Source organism: Corvus cornix, chromosome 23 (genome assembly GCF_000738735.6).
Source record: "Corvus cornix cornix isolate S_Up_H32 chromosome 23, ASM73873v5, whole genome shotgun sequence".
Lineage (NCBI taxonomy): Eukaryota > Metazoa > Chordata > Aves > Passeriformes > Corvidae > Corvus > Corvus cornix.
In genome coordinates, this window is record NC_046352.1 from 4,965,603 (window position 1) to 4,987,463 (window position 21,861).

The window sequence follows — 21,861 nt, forward strand, 5'->3', positions numbered from 1 at the left end:
AAGCCTCCAGCCTCCATATTTGGGCAGTGTTTCCATCACAGCTCACCTTGGCAAGTGTGCCCCAGCTCTCTGGAGGGAAATATGCTAAATTCTATATAAACAAGGAAACCACACTAGTTAGGTCATAAGATTTTATATCAAGAATGTGCTGATAACTTGCTAACCATTAATTTTTTTGTTCATACCTAACAAGAAATTCCTAAGCACATCAATAGAGAAAGTTAACATCCACAGCCACCTTAGTTACAATTCTGACACAGACCTGCTGGAAAGCAGCTGCAAAATTTAAAAAATGAGACTTCTTCTGATAACCCAGAAATCAGAGTGAGCCATTCAGCTGTTACAGACATTCATTTCAAGAGTAAAATATAGAATAGAATCATAAAGTAGTCTGTGTTGGAAGGGACCTTAAAGCTCATCCCATTCCACTCCCTGGCAGGTACACCTTCCACTAGACGAGGTTGTTCAGACCCCATCCAATCTGGCCTTGAATACTTCCTGGAATGGGGCAGCCACAACTTCGCAGCCTGTGCGAGTGAGGTTGTGGACTTTTAAATACTTTTTTTAAATGGCCAACATCCAAAGCATTTATTTATCCCAACTAAAAATTGGACCAATTTGTTAGTAAAATGAAAATGACTCTTTCAGCTTAAGCTTCTCCCACACTATGACTAAATGAGCCATCCTTGTTTTGTTTAAATGTGGGTTTAGAAAATACAGTACCAAAAGCTCTGAGTCCGTACGTGGTACCTTTCTGCAACTGAACATGCTGTAACACTTTGCATGGGAAACACTTGTCTTAGGGAAACAGAAAGAAAATTCAGAAAACTGGCTTGAACTAATAAGCAAATTATTATGACATGGCCTGTTTCGCTGTCATTATGTACTTAAGAATTGGCCTCTGTTTTATTTGATTTTTGTCTCCCTGGGCCTTAATTTCCTTGAAGTGCTTCCAGGTGCAGCTCCTGCCCTTCCCCTGTCCCAGCCTTTCCAGCGCAGGGCTGAAGGGGCAGGAACACACAGCACAGTCCCCCTGAGTTGCTTCAGAGAACAAGAAGTCCTATTTTCACCACTTCCCATCTATTTGAAGGGACGATCTGCTCTCCGAGTATCTCAAGGAAAGAGGTAAATTGTGATGATTGTACAAAGAGCAACAATAGGGACAAAAGGCCTCGTGGAAGGACAGGGATGTGTCTTGGGCACATGCAGTGACACTAAGTTCTTGCTTTATTTAACTTTATTTAACTGTCAATAAAGAGAAGAGAAGGAATAGCTGGATATTCCCCTATAAGGTGTGAGTGGGCTTTTAACCTGCAGGGCAGCTTTCAGAAGGCACTTCCAAGCTCGGGATCATTTATCAGCCACGGGGATCACCAGACAGGACTAAGGCAGCTATGATGTTACACACCCAGAATTCTAATTTTTCTTACGTTTTAGCACTATGATCTCCTGAAGCTTTTCTAGGTGTCTGCATTTAATAACACAGCAATGCTGTAAACTTTCAAACAAGTTTTGTTCGTGTAATGTAGTAATTAAAAATACAGACGCAGTTCAAATCTCAAATTTCTAAATGAACAAGGCAGAAACAAAACCAAGAATACCTTCCACTCCTTTTTATGCCTTGGAATAAAACAGTGTTGACACCTCAATGATTTGAGCATTTCACCACGAACAACTTCAAGGAATACTTTAAAAAAGAAGAGTAAGTGGATGACTCAATCCTACAAAGCAGACAAGAACAATATGATGAATAAACCATTTAAATGCACTATTAATTCTTGTGGTAATTCTTTATTTCTTACTCTAAGAATGGTCCAAAGGTCCAGTTAAACAGGTTAGTTTTGTCTATCAGCAAATCAGTAACAGAGTCTCAGAGGAGAAGTGATGGCTAATAATCATTCTAAATTCACCTAACAGAAGATTTTCAGACCTATTCAGATGACAAAGAGTATGCTCTGGTGAGATCTGGACACCTTATCAAAGCTGCTAATAAAATCATGTCCCTAACTTGCTTAGGTTTTGAGGGGTTTTTGTATCTAAGAGAATATGGGTCGGTTTCTATACTGATCTCATCCTCAAAAAGAAAATTATATAAAAGGAAACATAAATCCTTCCACTTCAGAAAGATCTTGCAGCAAAAATTTCCACAATTCCTTCAAATAGGTCAGTTATAGATGGAAGCTTTAGCAAAAATTATCCCTGACTTATCTAAAAATATAACTGATACTAAAAAAAACAGCCCTCACAGACATGCTGAGAAGTTTGTGCAAGCAGTAGAAGAGGCTGAAGAGGAGAAACTCCTGAAAAGGTGCAGCTTACAAGTCAATCCTCTCACAAAGAAAAGATGATTTTTTCATTAAGAGTATTAGTAAGTTATAGACATTTACTCTTCCTTAAGGGAAAAAAAAGGAAAAAGGAAGGGCAACTGCAACTCCAAAAAGAGAATTCCAGAGTCATCCCTCACACCTGGTACAGGTACTTCCTGCAGCCAAGAAATGCTTTATGTGAACCAAGAGGAACACACGTCTTGGAAAAGCAGTCACTTCACATACACAGTGCTGATCATAAAAATCCCTCAAAAATAAAAATATTACTCATACCTGGAAGATAATCCTAAAATGGAGCAATACGGATTCAACATCTGTCAATATAACAAACAACTGCAAGAATCTGCATTAACAACTCCCAGGGACAAGCAACACTGAATAGAAATAATATTTATCTTTAGGAACTGGGGAAAAATTTGATATAGAAAAATCTCACATCTTGGGTGGAGATTTAAGTTAAGGCATATCAAGATTAACAGGGATTAATTATACTGAGGAGAGTGTGATGAAAATGGAGCTGGTTAACAAACACTAACTACAGTAGGGTTTGTTACATTTTGTCTGGGAATGCTCCTACCACACTAAATGAGTGAACACAGGAACGTCTCCAAGCAGTACACAATTGTTTAATACCCAAAAGTGTTCTGCTCGAGGAGCACAGAATCAGTATTCAGCCTCATATCCTGCTCCATAAGATCCCTTCCTTCTTGTGAGAACTTAGGAAACTGCAGTGTGTGGGCAGGCCCTGGCACAGGGTGCCCAGAGCAGCTGGGGCTGCCCCTGGATCCCTGGCAGTGCCCAAGGCCAGGCTGGACATTGGGGCTGGGAGCAGCCTGGGACAGCGGGAGGTGTCCCTGCCCATGGCAGGGGCTGGGAGAGGATGAGTTTTAAAGTTCCTTCCAACCCAAACCTTTCTGGGATTCTCTGATGCTATATTTAGCTTAGACTTGTCTCCATTTAAATTCTCTTTCCTGCACATGAAGATGTCACTTATTTTTGTAAAAGGTCAAGTTCTGATGACAAAAAACCATATTGTATATTCAACACGCTCAGGTAAAATGGCAAAATCAACATGCATGTGTTGAATATTTCTAAAACCATTTATTTATTTAGAAACATTCAATACTTAGTAAGTTTCTAGAGTTGTGAGAAACATTACTTTTAGTTTGCTTGTATAAAATCCAAAAATCCATTTTAACAGATAAGATTATCGATTTTGCTTAAATCCTGTTTTAAGGGAAGGAATTCAAGTTTGTTCCTGGGGCCAGGCCTCTTCCAGCAGAGAACCCCCAAGTTATTAGACATCTCAGTGATTTCTTACTGATTTTCCAGATGAAATTTCTGAAGTCGCTGACATAAACCTTATTTTCTTAAAAGATTTGACTGGATTTTTAAACTGTTACAGATACACAAATCATTAAGGTTTCCTCAGACATTCTGGAAAGGACATCCCACTTTCCCAACAGTTTGGCTGAACAAATCCCTTAAATTGGTATTATTTCCTTTTGAAGATAGTGTGTACATTCTCTTTGAATTGTATATGAAAATACATTTTTTACGTTGAATAAGAGAAGACAAGGTCACCTGATGTGGGAAGATGTAACTTTTATCTCCTTTGCACATCAGCACAGGAATTTCGGTGGGATTTGATGGAAAACTCCTGCTCCCTCTGCTGGCTCAGCCCCAATAAAGCACCAATATTTCATCACTAACCTGTCAGTAAATGGGAGAAACGCCACAAAATCCCCCATGTATCCAAAACACGAGCCCTGTGCCCTGCGCTCTGGGGCCCTCACTCCAAAAAAGACCATGGCCAGGGAGGGAACGGAGCTGGGAAGGGGCCGGAGCACCAGGAGCGGCTGAGGGAGCTGGGGGGACTCAGCCTGGAGCAAAGGAGGCTCAGGGGGCACCTTGTGGCTCTCTGCACTTGTTCTTAGAGTTGGTGATGGTCACACGTGTGAAAATCTTGTCTGACAGAGCTGGATGAACCCCTGCTCCCCTCGGAGCTCACACAGGAGCATAAACCAGTATGGGCTGCTAAACAGTGCAATGGGTGAGTCAGTCAATAAAACAAACTCTAAACACAGCAAAGGACTGAACAGACCTGTTTTATTTCTAAGCTATAAAGCAAGTTAGGTTAACATCTGTGGTGTTATTATTTAAAAAGGAGGTATTTGTGAATCAGAAGTAAACAAATACATATTATTCTAATATAGCCTGCTAAAATTCCCTCACAATACAACAGCAGTGCAGGAGAGAAGCAGAAGCTTCATTGCCCAAACATTTTGTATTTATCTGGGAAGAGAATTTGGTACATGAACAAGACACATTCTGATCAAATAAATCAGAATACTAAGAACCAAAGAGCATGCCTGTGTATATATACATCTTCCCGATACATTGCCTTCTTCAGAAGGAAAACACTGAATTACATAAACGCAACACAAACTTCCCTGAAAGGTCAGTTCGTGCTTAAATAAACTCAAGGACAAACTTTACTGTGGTCAGAGGATTTGTCAACATACTCAAGCCTTGTTTAAAAATGGATTTATGAAAAACCAGCCATCGTTGTGGAAGAACACGAGCCAAACTATTATTTGGATGGAATACCTTGAACATGTGGATACAATCAGTATTCAGGACCGTAATACATGATGGGTCTTTTAATACCTCACTTCTAACACTTTCTTAAATTAAGTTACCCGACATCTACAGGACCCCACCAGCTGGATCTCATCACTCAGCAATTTCTTTCAGAATTGAAACTGAAAAAGCAATTGTGACTCTCAAACTCTTCTGGGGTAAAAGTTATCCTTTGACTTCCATAATAGAACAGATAGATGAGAAAGTGCACAGAGATCTGGCCAAGCAGAAATGAGACCTTCACAGAAACGCCCATTATCTTCAAAAGGCAGGAATCAAAGGAGAAGAGCATTTGACATGGGCCCTTTCAGTCCTGGAATTAAAATATAAAGTGGCAGGTTCCAAAAAGCCCTATAAATACATTGGAAGTGAGAAGTAATTGGGTCTTCTGTGAATCAGGAAAGAAGAAGAGGTTTTAAAAAACCCTGCACCAAAAATGTTCTGAATGACAGGCAGGCTCCTGGCCGGGAAGCTCCAGATAAAAACTGTGCATTTTATAGTTAAGAACAAGCAAGATGTAATTCCTAACTAACTCAGAAGAGAAAAGCAGACCCTAAGGATTACATGCCTCAGATGCTCAGACTAGAGTACTTGCCTGGCACAGGATGCCCAGAGAAGCTGTGGCTGCCCCACCCCTGGAGTGTCCCAGGTCGGGTTGGACAGGGCTTGGAGCAACGTGGGCTAGTGGAAGGTGTCCCTGCCCATGGCAGGAGGATGGACTAGACATTTAAGTTCTCTTCCACCCCAAACTGTTCTGGGATTTATTCACAGGGGTGGGAGGATTCATCAAGATCCTGTCACCTGACAGGGTGACAAATGCCTTTTGTATATTAGGTAAATTCTCTCCTTTTTAATCTGCTTTTAAAGTATCAAATTTGTAGTTTGCCAGAACGGCAAAGCAAATAAATACAGCAAGTTTCAGGCTTACAATACTGCATGCAACACAGAAATGTACCCAGAAGATTTGCTGGTTTTTCTTTCCTTACTGCGCTGCAAAGAAATACAGACTTAAATATATTTACCTTAAAAAAATCTAGGCAGCGACAAATTCATCTAGTGTCATGTAAGAGTCTGGCAGATTAACAATTATCTGAAAAATTATTTTGCAATGCAGGGATGTGTGCCACTTCGTCACAAACAATACAACAAACCTGATCCTCCCATTTTCCCGTTTCCTCTCTCACCCTGAAGAATGCCAAAGAGAATTTCTCACTAAAGCAACTTATTTCAAGGTCAGAATTCCATTAAACATACAGTACAGTCACTAGGCATTAGAGAGAACCTCATCAATTCAATTCTGTCATATTATTTTTCAATATATGAATAAGAAAACCTCTTCTTCTGCTTTGCCCAGAAACAGACTGTTGAATCACGGTACTTCAGAACTGACGTTTTTCATTCACAAAATAAGAAACACGTATTTGCAGAGCTTGGCATATACAAGATCCTTAATACTGGTTCCGGGAGATCAGCCAAAAGGAATACTAGGGCCTGTTAGCAGCACATCTGACAAAGAGAGGGCTTTGTACAGAAATCACAACCTAAGGTGATTTGTCCATGTACGGTTTTCCAAAGGTATCATCAAAGGACTTGTACTTTCAAACAGCAAATGTGACACAAATCACAAGAGGATGGAGCCATCTGCTCACGTGGTCTTCTCCAAACCAGTTTTTTCAAGCAGGTACCTCCCTCACACTAACCACTACTGCCACAAGAGACTGAGGAGTTCCTATGGAAAGGAAATCTCCTTCATAAAAGCAATGAACAGCCATCACCTCAGGCCTGAATTCCTACAGCATCTTTGCAAAACAGACATTTACCTGCTTCGAGACCCACACCAAGTGCAACACCACGATGCACGCTTGAACTTCCCAGGACAAGTGCCTTCAGGATGGACCAACACCCCAGACACTGGAGTAAGAGACCACTGATGTCTAAGGCCTAAGGCATCAGTGCCGCCCCCACAGCAGAGCCCCACAACTCTCCTTCCCCAAATACCCCACGGGCAGGAAGGTACTAAAAATGGCCAAATTCTGGCAGAAATACAGAACAACTTGCTTAAATCCAGGGAAAACAGCCCATTTTCCCACTGCCTTTCCCACCACTGTGTCTCCTCATCCTCACCTGTGGTTTCCCAACGAATATCCATGTGAACATCCATAACATAAAGACCCATATTAACACAGATGCACAAGCACAAATAGACACCGTATCGCAAAATATTTAAAATGTGCTGCCAGATGGCTTTAAAATTCAAAATGAAAGATCTAATTAAAAGCTCTTATCCTGCCAACACTCCATTTTTGGAAATAACTACAAAAGTTTTGTTTTTTTTAATAAAAGTGTTTTTAAAGCCTATCAATATTTTTGTAATGTTCAGTTTTACAATTACAATCTCCCCCAGTCTCCGTCATGGATGAAACGGGCCAAGCCACATGAACCAATACTAACTGTAAACTCCTTTCCTGGGATGTGGAAAAACGAAACGGACATAAACAATGACTAAATTCTCCTTTAATTTCAACTATTCCCATTCCTCTCCCTCCCTCCTGTTTAAAAATAAAAGCTTAAAAGAAATTGCTGCTGGTCTCAAGTTTTGTCCGTAATAAAGCAGGTTTCACCGCCACAAGTTATCACAGACATTTGAGAAGAAAAAAAACTTTCTTACTTCCCATAAATGAAATGTGAACCTTGATGTTTGTTTAGCACAAGATTATGCAGAACTCTCATTTGGTTTTCCCTACATCTTACCTCCCCAATAAAACCAGATGATGGTTTACATACATTTTAAATTAAATATACATATAGTTTCAAATTAAAAGTACAGCACAATATTAGAATGAAGTATAATGATGTTTGTAGCCTACAAGATCATCAACTAGTACATCCGTTCATTAACAAGAAGAAAGTCCTGCTAAGACCAAAACACACATAAAAGGAATTGTTTCCAAAGTGCCAGTATTCCACATGCACGAGGTGCTGACGATTACTTACCGCTGGACCTGTTTTTGCGGTTTGACTTCCCTCCTGTAAGAAGCATCTTGAGACTGTTTCGAAACATGGCGATCCTGTTCCACGTGGTTTATTCCAAAAGCTGCGGAAAACAGAACAACAGACATCCAAAATCAACACTCCCGTTTGGACAACAGGAAGCCATTACAGAGAAGAGGTAAAGAAGCGCTAAAACCAGGGTAAAATGATGACAAACTATTTTGCCAATACAATTCCTTAACAACATCCATATAAAGCCTACCATTCAGTTTGCTTTCAGTTATCCAGTCTTTATTTCCAGGACGACACAGTTCCAGTGCTGCTGGTAGAACCAAGCTATTTCATCAAATAATTTATCATCACACTGAAGTGGGAAAGACAGAGCATTTAGCAAACTGCCTCCATTTCTCATCACTATTAAAGCCAAACCCATCAGAAGGAGCTGCTGCCCTTCCTGTTGCTCAGAAAATCAATCCTGCCAACACCAACCACGACTCCAGATGCTCTGCAGCTCCTGGGCTGGTTGACTGTCAGATTCTCCTGCGAGTTGAATAAATTGTCATGAGGAGGCAAGTCGCTCAAACCCAGAGTAACTGATGCAAAAAATCAAACAGAAACATTATCCCTATATTTTCCTTGCTATGTATATGTCTCGGGGGGGGAAAAAAAAGGTTGTCTGTTGCTGAAGATAAAAGTGTGTCTGGGATCACCAGGCACAGTGACAGCCTGTGCTGGGAACAGCCACTTATTAAAGCATGTAAAGCATCAAAACACCTACAACAAAAGCAGCTCAAACCAGACCAAAAGAATTGTAAAGAGTCTTTGATCAGTACATACAATAAATCCTAATTTTCTTCCTATTGTACACATTATATTCCATAGTTACAAGGTAACATATTCATCTTGTAGAAATAAATAATGAATTTTTTTCCTATAACAATATTTGGTTCCTCTTGGAGGATGCTCAGTAAGTGCCATCTTGCGTTTCTTCACATTTCTCTGATACTTTCAAGTCTAGTAACACAGTAACGCCCAGTTCAAAGAGCTTTATATGTATATTTAAAGCCACTGAAAGTCCTTCTAATATGATTTACTCACTTACTGAGAGACACCAGCATTCCAGGGCAGCAGCTCAGAGCACACACATCCCAAGCCCCAGTAAGCACCCAGGGATGACAGCAACTTCAGCCTTTCCCGACTTCACCTACCAGATTCCACAAACAGATTTGGGAGTCTGTGGGCACACATGGATGAGCGTTAAAGAGAAAAGGCGGAATCAGTATTTCCTCTGCATTTATGAATCACTTGAGCCTCACCTGGCACCCTTCTGCCACCAAAACACAAGGAGCTGGTGTTCAAGCTCATTCCCAAGGCTCCTAAATGAGGCTTAGGTCCCCTTCGGAACATCCCATTGTTACATGACTACCAAAAAAAATTCCGTCTGGGCACGCAGACCACTGTTTAGGGACTTTCCCCATGTTGGCTTGCACTGTGGAGAGAACTGAGCAGAGCTGTGCCACCAGTGCTGAGCTACAACCGAATTCAACCAAATTCTGTTCAAGGAGTCAACTGGCCTGAGCCTAGGCCATGCCAAAGGTGAGCCTGATAGTTTTGCTAATAATGATATTTACCAGTATCTTGCACATGGCAAATAGGACTTCCAATAGGAAGAGCTGTGCTGCTACTAGGGCTGAATTAAGGCACTGCATAGGGCACAGATGGGGCCTCCACCAATTTCCTCCTAAGAACCAGAGTGGAGAGAGAACTGATGTCTTGCATTAAGACCCTGAGTTACCAGCCAAGCGATATCCCAAGGGCTAATTCCATATTCTCAGGGGACTCCTGGACTACAGGAAGATTACTCTGCCCACGGCAGGGGGTTGGAACTAGATGCTCTTTAAGGTCCCTTCAACCTAAACCACTCAGCGATTCTGTGACTATTTTAGCAGCAATTCCTGACATGGTTCCTCATTGTATCTTACACACAATATTGATATATTCTAAGGGTAAGCACTCATTAGACTTATACAGTTTATATATTAGTTAAGGTGTTCACAATGCAGAGGAGCACGTAACCAAAATCAGCTGCTGGTTTTCATCTTCGTGCACAACCATGTCCCTTTGTGGCTTTGAGCTTCCTCTGTTCAGCCAACACCACTAAGCCAGAAGTAATATATAAGAATAAGCACTCTAAATGAAAAATCCTGTTGGTTGTATTAATTCATGGAATTAGAAGCATTAAACAGCAAACAGAATTACAGTATTAGGAAGAGCTGGGTCAGACAATTTTTCATCATACCCTGTGAACTCCTTAATGCACCTCACAGCCCAGGTCAATTCCCTTCTCCAGGATCAGCAGCAGCTCTATCAGCAGAAGCAAAAGCTGCAGGAATGTGATGGGGATCCTTCGTTCCCCCGCTGACACAGGATGCCTCTGGCAACAGTTTGGGCAACCAAGAGCTTCTACACTTGATTTGTCATTTATCTTGTCATTTGTAAGTTGTTTACCAAACCAAATGAAGACATTGTATGAGCACAAGTCTCCAACAGTATCAGCAGATGAATAAAAAAGGTACAATCTCCATGCTGCATTTTTAGAAAAAACAGCTCAACCATCTCCTGGTTTCTGTACAGACGCTCTGTCACACGGTGTTTGATCTTCTAACAAATCAAAATTTCAATGAAATACACAAACAATAAAAGCTTCTGGAGCATGAGAAAGCAGTAGTACAAATATGATGAGGAAAAGACCCCAAAGTGGAGGGGGCAGAAGCAGACTGAGCTCTGCAAGCTGCAGACTTACAACAAATGCTAGGCTTGAACAAGTCTGCGATATCTCAATCCTTCGGTATGACTAAGGCCTGTTTCAGTGTTTTCTTAATTTTTAGACAGAGTTTGTAGACAGGCTGCAAAAACCACCTCATGTTTTAGGTGGCTACACATTATTACAGCCCACAGAAGCCAGTTTTGCTTCTTTTTATAGAGAGGTATTGTCTGTCAGACACAGAATTACAAAATCAAAGCAAATTCTTTGCCTATATACCACCAGTAGAACAACCAGATCCCTGCACTGTCCTCGTCTCTGATCACCTCACTAAAACTAAAATTTCATTTTACATAAAGCTGATTAGCAAAGCTAAGCTGTTGTTCAAAAGAGTGTTTGATGTCCAATGAGTTGTACAGACATTGCTGGCAAATTTTGTGCACGTCAGCGTGAGAAGCTATTAAATGTATATCTTAAGATAAGAATTCTGTGTTTTTTCCAATAAGACAAGTTTCTAACTACAAAAGGAGGGGAATGCACCCTAAGTCATATGTGCAATGCACATCTCTTAAGAATTTGATTTCCACTTTAAGTGTTCAGTTCCTGCCTCACCTCCATAGTGAAAATACCTATGTAAAGGAACAAGCATTCCAAAAACTGATTGTAGGAAATAAAATTACTGTAAACATTTTGGTCTTACAAACAAACACTTTAAAAGAAATAGAAACATTATCCCTGTATTTTCCTTGCTGTATATGTCTCGGGGGGAAAAAAAAGGTTGCCTGAGTGTTGCTGAAGATAAAAGAGTATCTGGGATCACCAGGCATGTTCCCAGTCTCAGCCAGGAGACAGCCCAGTCAGGCTTCCCATGCAGCACAGTGATGCTCACAGGTTTCAGCAGAACAGCCAGAGTGTGGCCACTGCAGAGCTTTAACTGAATGGGTAAAAAAGACAACAACAACAAAAAAACCCCCCCCAAAAAACCAAACCAAAAAACACACCAAAATAAGAAACCATCTTGCCAAAATGGAGGTGGTTCAACAGTTCTGTCAGCTGCCTCTTCAGATATTAATTTGTATTTGAAAAGTCAAGTACAAGCCTGTGCCAGCTCATGAGATCCCATTAACTCACTCTCCGGGTCAGGCAGCAGCAAATTAATACAGAATTTACTTCCAGAATGTTCTTAATATTCAGCAGAAGTTTATGAATGCTGTGGAGTCAGAAAGTCTCAGTACATTATGTTGATAGATACAAACATAATATTATAAAAAATAACATTATAAATAATTATAATGTTATAAAGTAGAAGTATTTGTGAACTTTGATTAAAGCACATTTTTCAATGAGAATCTCACTGCTTATTCCTTTATATATCAGCTTCTGTCCATCTCAGAAGAACCTGAGGCATCATATTCCTTCAGTACACCTTCCCTGAATTCCCCAAAGGAACAATGGAAAGAAAAAAGTTTTGAAAGGGTGACTTTCAAAAAATTCCCCGAAAGTCCTTTGATAGAAAATATACTCAGTTATGCAAAGTAACAGAGAAGCTTGTTACTCATAAAATATTCTATTGCAAAGATTCCTGGTAGCACAAGATTAGCTGTTCTCATCAGGGAAGCTGAACTTACTACAGTAGAAATTAAGAAGTGTGTGTAACAAATATCATATATTAAGATGCCATAAAAAGGAACCTTTCTGAGTATTAGCTTTCAGGATTTAACAAGATGTAAAACGTAAATGAACCTTTTGTGAACAAAAGAAACCAAAAAAAATCTAACTTTTCTTAAATTAGTGAACCATTTCCAAAGAGCATTCAAGCTTCAGGAAGGAAGAGGTAACAAGGACTTTTTTTACACGAGTGACAGATTTATAAAACTAATTATCACGAGATGAAATAAATTGAAAAGTGAAAACAAAACACACAACAGAGCTTGACTTTCAAGCATTTACTCCACGTTTAACACGTATTGTACACAGATGCGTTCCACATTTGCCTGTAACTGCTGCCAGACTGGAACTTCGCATGCTCCTCAAATTAATTACTCAAAGTTTAACCTGAACTCTTATTTTAAATTGCCCTGAAATTCCAGAGGATGTTTTGAGAGACGGCCTGATGACAAAGACTAAAGAACATTTAAGCCGTACTTCGATGCTCACAGCAGGACCGGGATGGCCGCAGCCATCACTGAGAACTGTCAGGAAATGGCAGAAGCTCCATGAACTCCATGACAATCAAATCCATTAAACTCTGCCACCCAGAACACTCTGACTCACCAAAGGGGTGGGAATAACTGGTTACAAAAACGCTGAAGTCAAAAGAAATGTGTATTTATAGGCTTGGTTCGTGCACATTTAAACACACAGGAGCAGAATTTAGAGATTAAATATTTCCAGGAACTTCACGAATGAAAACAGCATTGTTGTGACCTAGCAAGCTTGCCAAGAACTTCTAGGATTATTTGGAAATAGGAAAATAACAAAAGTATTAAAAGCACTAAACCCTACTAATTAGAGGTCTTTAAGCAATTAAGAGTTTATTAAACAGAGTCCTCTAATAGGCTTTAGAACGACAAAATTAACTGTTTGATGTTATGTTCCCCCACAAAAGCCTGACCACTAATAAACTATCATGGGGGGCCTGATGTGAAGGCTGATCTGCCAATCCACTCTTAAACAAATACTTGGAGGTCTCTGGACTGCCTTTCCTACAGACCCTGCACTGACTCCCATAACCCAAGAGCCCCTGAACTTGTGCTTTCTCCTGTTCTCCTGATATGACCCCATTGTCCTTGCTTCTCCAACTATCTTTGATAGCAATACATAAAAATACACCCATAAAACACCTAACAGTATTCCCACCGGAAAAACGTGTGCAGCAGGTCAACGTAACGTTTCACAAGGAAGCAGGAGGTTGGCCTCAATCTCTGCTTTCATTTTATCAAATGAAGCAGCTGTTAATGCTCCAGTTAAAAAGCAATTCTGAGAGCATACCAAAGTAATATTTCCACGTTTGTGAAGTTCCCAACAACAGTCCTAAGGTGAATGTGGCCAAACATATCTCTTCATGAGTCTGTGGTGATTATGTTCACTCCAAGTCTGTGGCATTTCTGTTCACAGGTAATTTTGACACAGTTACAGCCTGGGAGGAAGGAGACAAGCACTGTACTATTATCGAAACCCACACAATTTAGCAGACAAACAGCTCATTTTGGTTGGAAAACAGCACTTCTGGAGGCTGTTAGCACCTGGAGCTGTGAGGCAGAAGGACACTACCGGGAAGGTGTAATGCTCAATCCCTCAACACACTCGTGCTCTGTGCAGGCTCGAGCTTCCCGTTCTCTGCTGAAAGGAGATTGTTTTCCCTTTTGTCTGGAACACAGGCATCCTTTGAGTAAGGACAATGGAGAATAAAAGCACGACTGCTCTCAGAGAGAGACGGCACTGACGGACAGCTTATGACTCACTCTGAATCCAGAGGAACTCACTACTCTCAAGCAATAACCATCCTCAACAGATAACCCTACCAACCACAGAATACTAACTAATAGACTTTGTAACAATAGCTTTTCAGTCAACTTTTGAATTTACTTTTATGGGTAAAAGATTTCTCCAGCAATACCTTTTATTTTATTGTGAAATTTGACACCTATTTAAAACAAGATCAGAAACATTGCAGAAAGAACTCAATCACTCGCTAGGAGAAAGTCAAAAGTCGGTTCTCTCCTCAACATGAAAATGCAATGACCTTGAAATCCAGGAAATTTAATTTTGAACCAGGCTTTGTCATTCTGCATAACCTGGTTTCTAATTCTAGATTAATGACACAGACTGAATTCCCAAAGGACACTTCAGTTCTCCATATACAATGTCAATTATCCAGCCTTGGAGAAAAATGATAACCAAAAGAAATGCCATCACCTCACTTTCATCAATTCATCTGTGGTGCTTTTAGTGTCTTCTGTGTTGCTCATAACAGTTAAAATTATTGCTTTGGTTTTAAATATTATTAGTAGCTGCCTCCATCAACAACCATGTGAACAGATACTTAAGCTTGAAATAAAATGTGGTACAGTTATGCACAAGCTGAGTCTTGTTAAACTGCCTTGGCAGGAATTTTAGGGCACTTACTTCATCAGGAGTCATAGAATGGCCCAGACTGGAACGGACCTTCAAGTTCATCCAGTCCCATCCCCTGCCATAGGCAGGGACACCTTCCACTATCCCAGGTTGCTCCAAGCCCTGTCCAACCTGGCCTTGGACACTTCCAGGCATGGGGCAGGCACAGCTTCCCTGGGCAGCCTGTGCCAGGGCCTCCCCACCTCACAGGGAACAATTTCTTCCTCATACCTAATCAAACCTACTCTCTGTCACTGAAGCTACTCCTCCTTGTCCTGTCACTCCAGGCCCTGTAAAGAGCCTCCATCCATCTTTCTTGCAGGCTCCTTCCCGGTACTGAAAGGCTGCTACAAGGTCACCCCGAGTCTTCTCTTTTGTGAACAGTCCCAATTCTCTCAGCCTTTCCTCACAGCAGAGCTGCTCCATCCCTCTGATCACGTTGGTGCCTTCTCTGGACTCCCTCCAACAGCTCCACGTCCTTCCTGTGCTGAACCAACAAACTTCACTGTGCTGGGATCCACCATCCTTATTCTGCCCCGAGCCACCACAAGACTGAAATGCAGAGTTTCTTGCATCTCAGCTTTTGGCTGTGATGTGGAGCAGCCAAAAACTTGTCATTCAGAATCATACCAGCTTCTGTTCTGCTTGAGGCTCCTACCAATCTGAAGTTACTTTTGAAGATTAATTGGTACAACAGAAAATGAAAACAAAAAAAATGGGCAATGTGTAAAGTCAGAAAATGTTATAGCACTCGTCTACTCCAAGAGATTAAAGGAAACTGTGATTAATTTCTTCATTTTTAAATAATCAAAAATACATCTTAAAATACAGACCTAATTAAGGAGCTGCTGTAAGCCTGTTCTGCTAACTTGCTCAAGTCTCAATATTACTTAATATGAAACTGGAGTTCAATCCATTGGCAAGCACTGGAGATTTTCTCAGAACACGGAATATTTCGGATTTTATATTTTAAAAAAACCTTGAAAAATTAAGACACCAAAGTACATTTTACAGAATGCAGTGTCACTATTACACATTGCATTTACAAAAAAGTATCAATATTTTAGTTAGGCAGCTAGAATGAACTCAGTAAATAACATAAAATCCCACACATTGTTTTATTACATCCATTCCCTTTCCTTTCCTACCTCCAGTAGGAAAAGAGAATGATCAAACACTAATATGTGAAAGCTCTTACATCCTTTTCTCTAATACAATCAGGTTAAGAATTGGTAAAACTGTTATAGAAAGATAGTGCCCCTGTTCCAATTTCAGGTGATCACACATTAACAATGGAACAACAGAAGACAACTGCAATTCTATTTAAATAATTAAATCACACCTGCAAAGAACACATGAGATTGTAGGAAGAAAATATTCTCCTACCTTGATAGCTTTAGACAAGTTAAATCTCTAGCAAAAGGTGTCTTCCTCCATTCACTGCAAGTCCTGAAAGACATAAAGAAACCCAGCCGAATTTAGTAGCATCTTCTCAGCACCCTCCATGCCCCATCCTGTCCAGATGCACACACAGAGCTACAATAATCCCATCCCAGGAATAAACCCACAACTCTTCCAGAGTATTACTGTGTAAGCATCAGCCACACCCCACTCTTTATCATTACACTTAAAAAGTGAACGTTCGTGCTTTTAAATCGCTGTTAATCAATACTAATTTTGGTCACTTGCCTCTTCCTTCTCACCACTTTTCAAATGGGAGGAGAAGAAAAGCAGATCAACTTCCTTTTGACACACATCATACAGTACATGATTTAACAAGTATATTTCCCTTCATCCTATCAAGTTCTCCTGCTAAAATCCTACAACTTCCCCACTGTTTTTTTAAAAACTCAATCCTTACATAAACGTAACTCCCAAGAGGGATCCAGCACTAAATCAAGGGTTCAGTACTCGGCCCTTCGCTCTGTCATCGCGTACTTAGAACAAGTTCATCAACGAAAAGCCACAAGAAATATATCTTGCCACTTACTGAAACAGACCAGAGCAGCTATTTTATTCCCAGCCTGTGTTTTATTTGGGCTGACGATACTGTATTACAGCCTTCACCAATCTAATGGTTTAGAAATCTCATTTGAGAACCAGCAAGTAGAAGGAAAGACAGCCACATCTCATTTGTCATCAAGCAAACAAACAAAAAGAATCCAAGTAAATTGAGGCCACCTTGTATTTGAAAGTTTAAAGCAAAGCAGCGTAAGTGTTCAACTGCATCGGTCAGGTTTTTTGTTCTCCTACAAGAGGATACTGAGAAGTAATTGACAGCTTTACTTAGGATTCATGGTGCTTCCAGAACCCGAACAGCAACTTCTCCTACGGTCTTAGATTAATAATTTTGTATGTAAAACTGTAAGACATTCCATAAATTAATGAAAAACCCTATTTTATTTTTCAGGGCTGCCAATTACCTCCCTGCTTTCAATTTTTCATTTCTCTGGAAAAACAACTAGAGCCAGTAACCAAGCACAGCCCTTCCACAGGAGCGGGGAGGTTTCGTTCAGTCAAACGAGGAAACCTCCAAAGGCAGCTCACCCTGCAGCACTAATGGGGATCCCTGTGACAGAAGGAATGTCCCACAGCCTCTGCCAGAGAGCCCAGCTCCCACACAGCCCTGCCCTGGGCTCTGCCCCACCAGCTGCATTCCGCTGCTCTGCGAGAGAGAGGATGTTCCTTCTTCAAATTCCCTTCCCAGCTTGTACAACCTGCCTGCGCCCCAAATCACCTGAATGCCCCAGCACTCAGCCTTTGGCAGAAACTGTCTGGTCAGAAAGACTCAGCTACAAATTTCTGAGTGTCCCATCACATAGAGCACAAGACCAGCATGGAACCTAAACCCAAACAGGTTCAGATCAAGGGAGACTTTTATTAGATACTACTTCACATTATTTAAGTCCCTGGAGGAGGAGTTTTCATAAGGGCATGGAGTGACAGGACAAGGAGAAAACGGCCTTAAGCTGAAGGAGGACAGGGCTGGATCAGATAGGAGGAAGAAATTGTTCCCTGTGAGGGTGGGGAGGCCCTGGCAAAGGTTGCCCAGAACAGCTGTGGCTGCCCCATCTCTGGGAAGTGTCCAAGGCCAGGTTGGACAGGGCTTGGAGCAACCTGGTCTAGTGGAAGGAGTCCCTGCCTATGGTAGGGTGTGTAAGTGGATGAACTTTAAGGTCCATTCCGCCCCAATCCATTCTGGGATTCTTTGATTCTAAAAAAAAACTGTATTCCTTAGATCCTAAATAAATAGACAAAAGAAAAAACAGGTATTAAAACATTTATTTGGCATTCTCCTCAATTCTTTTAAATGGTCCAAATCTGGGTACTTGCAAGCACCTGAAGTGAGTGATTTAAGAGAAATTTTTTCTTTCAAAGACAGCAGTGTTACAATGTTTGGAGAACGGAAAACATTCATGGAATAACTAAAAATAACTCCTTATAAATGTTTCCGTTTGCTGCCATCTATCTTCTTAATACAGCTCTTAATGTGATACCCTGTAAAACAAAGAGCAGGAATGGCCTGTGCGAGCTGTGTGAGCTGCAGACAGGCACTCACAACCCATCATCTACTCAGGAACTCCCCATCTGCATTCCACGAGCGGATCCAATGAATCTGCTTTGCATGGAGCTTTTAAATAGCGGAGCTTTTATCTACTCACAGGATTACATTAGAAATCTTTATATGAATGCAGCAGATACTAGTGGTTGTCAATAAAAACTGAATGTCATTAAAGGGCTTTTATTCTTTAAATGCCTTTAACCCTCTAATTATATTTGTAAATTCTGCTATTGAACTGTATGAAAGTTACAAATTCTGACATGTTGTATCACAACAAACACATTTAGAGACTAATAAACCAACAGCTTTGGTGGAGAATCGCTTTTAGAATTATTCGCTCTTGATTAAACACACAAATCACAACTGGCATGTTTCAATCAGAAGCAACATTCAGTCAGGGTTTCTGAAGATAGTTATAAGTTTGCAGGGTTAAAACCTCTGGCCTGTGATACGGCTGCAAGTCATAATATCTTTAAAAAAAATTATTATTACAAAACTACTCCTTTTCTTCTTATTGTATCAGCATTGTTTTCCCAAGTTCTGCTAGACTTGGCAGGGAGAAGGTAACAGTCCAACATCCTAACTCTCCCCTCCCAAACCAGTAACTGACTGGGTACCACTCTGCTCTGCTGGTTTCCTTCCCAGGCACAAGGTGGGTGTTGGGTAACACCACGGTCCCTGCCGGGCACTGTCCTGCCAGCTGCTGAACTGCTGCAGGCTGCTTCAGACTCCTTCTGCCTCTGCCCATGAAGCGAATTGCTGGCAAGGGGGATTTCTGCCCACAAAATGCAGCAAAGAATTGCCAGCTAACGACTCCAAATTGCCATCCAGGTTTGCAAATGTAAAACATGACCATGGAATAGGAATATTCCCAAGTTCCACCATAATGACAGTAATATAATGAATGCTTTTTGCCAACAGAGTTGGGTAATTTATGTCAGGAACAACACAAACATAAATAAAACCCACTGAGAATGTCACAAGGCCCTCCTGTGACACAGAACAGCAGGAAACCTCACTTTGCCCATGGATCCTTTTGCTGACTTTGCAACCAACTGCTAATTCCTTTTCTTTTGAACAATCCTCAGCCCAGAACAGTATCAATTCAACTATACATTTCTTATAGTTCCAGTGCATCCATCACTGCGTTCACATCCATCACTGTAACAGAAACCATCCACTTTAAATATTTTTTGATAATTCTCTGTGTTTGGGACCTTTTCACTGCTTCAGACAATTTCTGAATGAAGCCATCATGGGCAGAGCTGCTCAGAGAGTTGAGAATGAACAGATGTTATGCAATTTCCAGAATAAGAGAACAAAGAAATGCTATTAAAAAGTACAAGCTAGTAATAGTGTAACAAAGCCAAGTAAGTAAACTCTTAAAAACTACACACTCAGGGCAGGAGGTAGTTAAGTAACTCACACACAAAGTAGTCATCCTGCAGTCCCAAATAATTTCTTGCTTATACCTCTGCAGGTAACAACCACTGAATTCTTCTGCAGAAGAACGTGTTAAAAACAACTAAAGTGTAGAACAGCAAAAAGCTGCACATTCACCACCCCCTAACATCCTTCACATCTACATTCAAATGTTTCTTTAAAAGAACTTTTCTTATATTCTATTAAACCCATAAGTATAGAGCATGCAAATCAACTCAATTTTTAAATATCCCCATGCATGAATGCACCAAAAAAAGGCATAAAATCAAAGCCAGCTGAGTGACTGCCCAAGAGAAGGGCTCCTACCTAATGTAGGAATTACTGAAACAGGTAAGAATGGTTAATGAAAAAAAAAAAAAATCCCAATATTGTTGACACTTTCAGCTGTCAGAATTAAGCACCTTCCTGATACTCTAACACAGAAAACTGCCTACATAAGGAATTAATACTTTCAGGTACAGGAACACACACTGTAGCTGCAATATTTTCCTGCCAACCTAAAATCCATGAAGAAAAAAAGACTTGAAGCTTTAAGGCAGAAACCAGAAAAGCTGCCATCCATGGCAACTTGACTGCATAGTCTGAAATCATACCAGAACATCCGATTTCATAGCAACAAGTTTGAGAAGTCTCTCAAAGACATCTTGAGCTGAATACCACCCATCCTATACTTGAAAATACTGAACATTAGTACTGAGAATCATCCAAGTAAAAGGCTGAAATAAGACTAGCTTTCTGTTCATCCTAAACAAAGGAACCTTCTTCTCCCCTCAATCCAAGCAAGCAGGTAAAAATTCACAGCAATTTTGCAAAGCTAATTGAATCTGAAGCCTCTGAACCAAACATAGCACAGGTCACATGTATCCTGACCTCAACAGTTTAATTCTATTTTCCCAGAGAAATTAGCAACTTACTCATACTTTTATCAACAGAACATTAATACACAGACATTAAACACAATGACCATCTGTCTTTGAAAACCAAAACTAACCCAATGATCAGAACATGCTGCTCAACCAGTCCTGCTGGAAAGCAAAGGCTCTGAAATGGTCTCATGAATAGGGATTTCCATCTTTAAATGAGGTTATTTTTCTAGTTTTGGCTGTCAGATGCACCAGCTGGTATTCATCTGATAAACTCAGTAAGCCTGGATGGTATTCTAAAATCAAATCAAATCACAGTTTAAATTCTTTGCACATACGTACATGTTGGAAACAAAATACCTACTGACTAAAAATAGTCTTGATTCCAGTTCTAACTTGCCTAAATTAATTTTTAAGCAAAATGTGTGTTTTAATGATGTCTGTCTTGTAACAAATCAAGGATCAGGAAAATGACAACATTTTTTAAATTACTGTCACCTAAATATGACTGACCTGATTTTACTGGGGACTAATCTGGAAAACAAGTCTCGTGTTTCCATCTTTCCATCCAACAAAGATTTTGTCTTCTTAACCTCATATTCTCTAATTAAAAGTAAGATTTGAATCATATGTTACTATACATAATGACTGTACTTACACAGTTCATTACACAGGAACATAGACCATTGATAAATCAAGAATTCCACAAATAAAACCATACAACATAACACTCCAGTCCAGAATTAGATACGTCTTGGCTGATTTTCAACAGTATTAAGCAAGCATCCACTCTACCATATTTTAAGCTGGCAACAGTTTCTTCATGATCATCACTCTAAACAACTACGGGAAAGCATCCAGACATCAACGGAATTATGAAAAAAAATCAGAAAATTGACCATGCTTTAAATTGAGATTTTTTTTTTGCTTATCACATGTACCTTAAAAAAACCCCACCCTGTGTGTTAAATGTAGATGACATCCACATTCTGCTCTTAACAACTCAGACTCTCGGTTTTTTATGAAAATCATTTTATTTTCTGCTAACAAATAGTTCCGACCTATTCATGGAGGATCGCATTTTTCAGCATCTTAATCACATTTATCAAAATTTACAAACTTACCTATCTTCCACATTTTCCCCAGCAATCT

General features: G+C 40.3%; 1 protein-coding gene across 9 annotated transcripts in view; it reads right to left on the reverse strand.

The window, feature by feature from the left end:
- The window catches only part of TANC2 (tetratricopeptide repeat, ankyrin repeat and coiled-coil containing 2), a 195,641-nt gene that overhangs the window by 149,473 nt on the left and 24,307 nt on the right, over window positions 1–21,861 (reverse strand). For all 9 annotated transcript variants that reach the window (XM_039564476.1, XM_039564478.1, XM_039564480.1 and 6 more), the window contains exons 2-3: window positions 16,228–16,290; window positions 7,965–8,064 (exon numbers count right to left, since the gene is read on the reverse strand). In XM_039564476.1, coding sequence (XP_039420410.1) covers window positions 7,965–8,031 — 67 coding nt within the window. In that variant the 5' untranslated portion in view covers window positions 8,032–8,064; window positions 16,228–16,290. The remainder of the gene's footprint in view (window positions 1–7,964; window positions 8,065–16,227; window positions 16,291–21,861) is intronic.